This window comes from Gopherus flavomarginatus, chromosome 4, assembly GCF_025201925.1.
Source record: "Gopherus flavomarginatus isolate rGopFla2 chromosome 4, rGopFla2.mat.asm, whole genome shotgun sequence".
In the NCBI taxonomy this organism is placed as follows: Eukaryota; Metazoa; Chordata; order Testudines; family Testudinidae; genus Gopherus; species Gopherus flavomarginatus.
In genome coordinates, this window is record NC_066620.1 from 20,186,253 (window position 1) to 20,191,918 (window position 5,666).

Here is a 5,666-nt window from a genome sequence, read left to right on the forward strand (position 1 = left end):
GTCTCAGCTTACACCATCAGAACACTCAGGTTGCGTAGTGCTGAATCAGGCCCCAGAAGCACAAGCACAGAAATTCAGGGAGCCCTTGTGTAGAAATGTGTTTAAGGGTCCATGTACCCTTCTCTTTACCCATTGTGTAAAGCTAGACACACAAGCAGCCCTCAGCACGCAGTTAAGGTGATACTGTTTTTTAATAGTATTGGTGTACAAATGGTTTTCCCCATACACCGTAAATTTCCTTGCTTTTGTTTGTGTCTCACACACAGCTTTGTGCACTTTTAATGTCATTTTATTTAATAACATAAAATGTGCTTGTACAGTGAGAAAATAAATGCAACATAAGATACTGAAAGTCTTACCTCAAATATTAGATAACTTTGAATATGACAATGCAGTAGTTTAAAGTATGCTAACTTACCAATGAATATAACGAAGTAATTTTAGGTACAAAGACTTTTGAAGCATATGCCATGTGGTTTATATCTAAGGTTTTAAACTTTTTTTCCCCTGCAATCACTCCGTTTCAACAAATTCTTATTTAGAAATAAACGTATTCTTTTACAAACAAGAAGGAGAGAAAGAATTCGGAGTAGTCAGCCGTGGGTTTTCAGGTTTATAACCATCAGAGTCTCTTGGTATCCGCTTGGTGAGGACCCAGTCACATACCAGTACTATTCACAGAAGAAGTCAATGGCCTGAAAGACACAGTCATTAGAAAAATGAGCAAAGGCTTTCAGGCATTGTTATACCAAATAAGAACCGGGTATAAACTGAATCAAGGTGCAAAATACATTTTGAAAAGGTCAGCAAGGAGAAGCAAATGTTAAATAATTACCACCTTAAAATTCTACTGTATAAATCATGGAACTTGTCTCAGAACACTAGAGAAGAGTTCCATATTGACTAGATAATACTTTTTACTAAGCCTTTCTGGTTTTGTTTCTCTTTTGTACTTTCATTTATTATGGCTAATCAATGGTTGCTACACACTGAGCCACATTCAGTCCTGGTGTAATATAGTGGCCTGCCATGGAGTTCAGTGGAGATGAGGCCACTATATAGTAGAACTAAATTTGGCCCTTTAAATTCTTGTAAATAAAACTTGCTTGATAAAGTACAAGCCCTACCAAGTAACTGTTCAGTTAATTTATCCATAGAAATATGTTCTGTGAATTTCCCCTGAACCACACCTGCTAATAAAATACTTTTGAACATAAAAACAATGATGAAACAGATATATAGCTTGAAGAGGATTTTTCCAAATGCTTTTCTGTTTGAATGGAATCATACATTTGAACAGAACATGGCTTTCTATTCAATATGAATGAAAGTAATTACCATAAACCTGTTCAATGAAAGATGTTTTAAGGTTTTAATGAAAGTGGTTTTAAAGAGACAAGCTACCAAGCAATCTGAGTCTCTGTGCCAACACACTAGCTTCTGAGAAACCAAACATCTGCTTCACAGTGTAATTGAGGGGTTTTTAATGTGAATATATTACAAGTCTTCAGTAAAGTTAAAAATTCCATGGGGCAGTGGAAAGCTTGAGAAACTACAGTAGTCTGATACAGTGCAACAGAAGGATGTGTTTTAAAATAAAGCGGCCTGGTTGTTTCAAAATAAACATTTGAATATGTTTCCAATCACTTTAATTTTGTGTATTAACGCTTTCTCCTTATATGAGTAAACAAGCTTTTCTCACACACGGGGTGGAGGGCACGTAGATTATACAAAGTGCCTTTAAAATTTGCTAAAACTTTCCTTTTCATTGTTTTGGTTCAGTAAATTGAGAAGCATTTATATTTTAAAACAAAAAAAGTACTGGGTGGTTTTAGAAAAAAGCCCTTTTGGTGTTAAAAAATAGCCTGGAATGCTTCGTCTAATATTGAACTGAATTGAGAACGAGTGAATTTTCACATGTAGTTGAAACCTCTGCCCGTTCCCACTGCAGTAGATAGCAGAACTCAGTCAGGCTGCTATCACATAAGCAAACTGAAGCATGTGCTCATTACAAGAATTCTCTATAAAAGAGACAGATCTCTATTTGTGTAAATAATTAACGGAGACTGTGACAGTACAGGGTGCTCATGAATATGCAGCATGATTCTCCGGCTCTTTAGGACCAATAAAACTTGCTATACACTGCAAATGGAATCTTGCATGCAATGCATAATGGGCTTAAATCTACATCATTCAAGTCAATAAGAGAGTTTTTCAATTGACTCAAATGGGGAGCAGGATCAAACTCTACATGCAGCTCTCAGTGGTGCCTAAATCTTAGCAAGATCAGGACCTAAATTATGAGTTTAGTGGGGCTCCGTGACAAAGTACTGGAAACAGGATCGGGCCCCAGGTACTGTGTGTGGCTCGGCACTCTTACAGTCAACAGTGGGATGGTGTAGTGCATGGCGATGATTTGTTCTTATAGCAAATTAGCATTACACAGTTGAGTATATTTATGTAACCCAATGGCCTTTTGCAGATTCCTTACCGTTGTAGGGATTGTTTTATTAGCTTCTTGATAAACATGCTGCTCCAAGACTAAATTGCTAGGGAAGTAGCCAACGGTTCCCATCTGGTCTTCATACTGCTCACCATACACCTTAGAGCAAGAAAAGCTATAATTAGACGCAATAAAGCAACCCATATCTAAATTAAACTAGTTCAAGTTTTTATCAAAAGCAGCAATCATACTCTCTCTCTCTCTCTCTCTCTCGTGGTCTTTTGGTTTTCATGCTACTTGATTAATTAGGACAAGATTTTTTTTGAAAGGAGGCATGAGTATAAGCCAGAACACAGACACACACGACTCCAATAAGTTATATTTAGGACATATTATTTGTAAGATCTTCCAGCTAAAAGTGGAGTGGCAGTTTTATTTTCCTTTAAATGAAAGGTTGGAGTTAAGATTTAATGATCCATTGTCATCAAAGTGTCTCTTCCCAGATTTAGGTTGCTGTAAAATCTTTGCACCTGATTCTTTGAATAAATGGCAGCAGCGGAAGATCATTGGATTTTATTTTGATTGGTTCAGTGCATTTAGTTCCATTATACTATTATCTATATTTTAATAGGTTATATGGTTTCTCAATACGAGAGAGATTCTTATAAATGCTTGTGAAGTTTGGATTGGAGAGTTTTGAATATTCACTTTTTAAAATTCTCAGATGCAGTCTTTAAAAAAGCCACAAGATTTATTTTCGCTGCTAAAATCTGCTTTTTGAAAAGTGGATGTTGACAAAGAAACATTACGAGCCAACTAGAGGTAAATTAATTCTTGTATAAAGAAGAATTCCATCTTACACTTCCAGCCCAGAACTCTCCAGCTTCTCTCTCTTTCACTAGTTTTGAATAAACATAAATCAACTGCCCTTTTTTAATATTAATAAACCTGCAGTCTGGTGCGTTGTAATCATCTTCTGCTCTGGCAAGGGAAATGGTGTCTGCAAAGGAAAAAAAGGAAGTGGATAAAGGGTATATATTAGACTCTCTCTGAAGAAAGTAATCAGAGAAAAGGCTGCCAGATTTCATCTTACACTATTTTTAGCCTGTACTAAGCAAAGTAAAGTAAAGCCAGAGACACTCACTTTATCAAAACATTAGCTACAACGGTGTGCTCAGAAAAATGTTTTTAACTACACCTACCTTTGATTATAATGGATTTTGAAACAAAATCCTTGAAAAAGCAGTATGTGGAATATAAATTAATTTCACATGTGGTTTTGCCACATTGTACCTTTTAAAAAAAAAATGTCAAGAGACCGATTTAATACAGCAAAGCTAACCAGCAGCTCGTTCTTACGTTTCAAAGCTAGCCACTACTTCGTATAAAAAACACATTTAAATTTTGATCATATGCTCTACTAAAGTTTAAACAAAAATACTTACAAACACACTCCTCATCAGCACAGAGCTTTTTGCTGGCAAGTTTGTCCATAAAAATTCCAGTCACGCCAGGATATGCAACTCCAAGGCATAAAAATAGTATAACCAAATCAATAGTTAGTGTCATTTTTCTATCGGTGTTCTTTGCTAGCACTTCTCTCTCAAATGCATGTTACGTCTGGTAATACTTATCTTTTATTGAAAAGCTAGACATCTGGACAAACATCCCTGACCAATGGGAAGAGATTAAGTTAACATTCCACTACTTTAAGAGGAACCACAGGGCCCCAGGGGACCCTCAGGTTTTATTTATCAAATACAATTCCTTTCCAAAGCCTTTTTGTACCATTTATTCAATAAACTGCTGTATTACAGAGACATTCTATACTTTCCTGTAGGCCTTTGTTAAGTGTAATATTCTTATCACCACCTCAGGCAAAATTTGTCTGAAGATGAAAAAAATAAATCAGTCCCTGTTAAGCAGCAAATGAAATAACATCCCTTAAAGTCCATAAATCCTTTATTCTCATGAAATGTACAAAAACAATAAAGTCAGAGCTTTCTGGGGCAGACTGTCTCTGTGTCATGTTTCTACAGAGCCCTTAGGCACTACTGCAAATATAAATAAACCTAGTCTGTGACACAGGTAGTTGAATCTCAGTGAAAGGCTTTGCGTATCAGCAAATTACATTTGAAATTTAGGCACTGCACATTCATAGCATGGACAAAGCTTTAATTTCATTGGGCGCTCCAGTTAAAAAGCAAACATATTTAACAGCTTATGCCAGAACAACCCTCCATTCCATCCTAGTTTACATAACTGCAGTATCCTCACAGCATGACCTTGCACGCACCGAATGTGTGAGGTCATGTCTTGCATGTGACCGTAGAATCACATTCCTCCCTGAAAATCTCACAGCATGCTGTTGCATAATTGGACTCTCATTGGAGAAGTTGTACACTTGAGGCACTGAACTGCATATGTTGTAACGGATTGAACTCTACTCTTTGATGACAGCATTTTAAAGGTCAGCACATTTAAAATCCAGTATGTTACACAGGAAGAAAAAGGTGATAATGAAGAGAACAGTGGCCTTCAGTCATACCACCTATTTCTATGATCCCCACCATTCTCACAAGTAATAGAAGGCTAAGGTGGCTCAGTACTTGCAGGGGAGACCGCTGACCTAGGTATACCTGATAGCAGTTTGGCAAGTGATTACGTGGCACTCTTGGGAGAGTCAGTTCTGAATCAATGCCTAAGTGCCCCCCCATGCTGATAAACGTGCCATTTTTCAGGTAAGGAACAAAACAGCAGTGACTGTCAGCTAGTTATTACAAATCCTATTGGATTCTTCATAAAGTAGGAATGTTAACACTGTCTCCTTGCAGCGTGATTATAGCTGTGTCAATATTAGACACACAAGGTGGGTGAGTTAATATATTTTACTGGATAAGCTTCTGTTGATGGGAGACAAGCTTTCGAGCCACACACAAAAGCTTCTCTCTCACACCAATAGAGGTTGATCCAATAAACAATATAATCTCACCCACCTTGTGTCTCTAACATTGTCCTGGTCACATTCTGATTATGTTAATTACATTCTCCCTGATCTTCAGGCCATTGCCTTGCTCTCCATCTCAACGTGAAGTTGACATCTAGCTGCTCTTTGTTGTACCTCAGCACACTCTTTACCAAATTATGTACCATGGATTGGTCTAAATGCTAAACCATATGGGATACTCCATTACATGCATCAAAAAGGTGGTGGAATCCCTAG

The 5,666-nt window shown here is 37.2% G+C and overlaps 1 protein-coding gene across 1 annotated transcript; it reads right to left on the reverse strand.

Moving 5' to 3' along the window:
* Positions 1 to 318: 318 nt before the first annotated feature.
* Positions 319 to 4,452, reverse strand: OTOR (otoraplin). Its single transcript, XM_050952255.1, has 4 exons — positions 3,889 to 4,452; positions 3,304 to 3,443; positions 2,492 to 2,602; positions 319 to 695 (listed from the first exon to the last, which is right to left on the reverse strand). Exons 1-4 carry the CDS (start codon positions 4,010 to 4,012, stop codon positions 672 to 674), a joined length of 399 nt encoding a protein of 132 aa, XP_050808212.1. The 5' UTR covers positions 4,013 to 4,452; the 3' UTR covers positions 319 to 671.
* Between the last annotated feature and the right edge of the window lie 1,214 nt (positions 4,453 to 5,666).

Excerpts from the sequence above, each read along its gene's own strand:
- OTOR (XM_050952255.1), bottom strand. The coding sequence starts at position 4,012 with ATGACACTAACTATTGATTTGGTTATACTATTTTTATGCCTTGGAGTT. Across the intron at positions 3,444-3,888 it reads TGCTGATGAGGAGTGTGTTT|ACACCATTTCCCTTGCCAGA; the intron begins GTAAGTATTTTT and ends TTTCCTTTGCAG. Across the intron at positions 2,603-3,303 it reads GAGAGTTCTGGGCTGGAAGT|GTGTATGGTGAGCAGTATGA; the intron begins GTAAGATGGAAT and ends TCTTGCTCTAAG.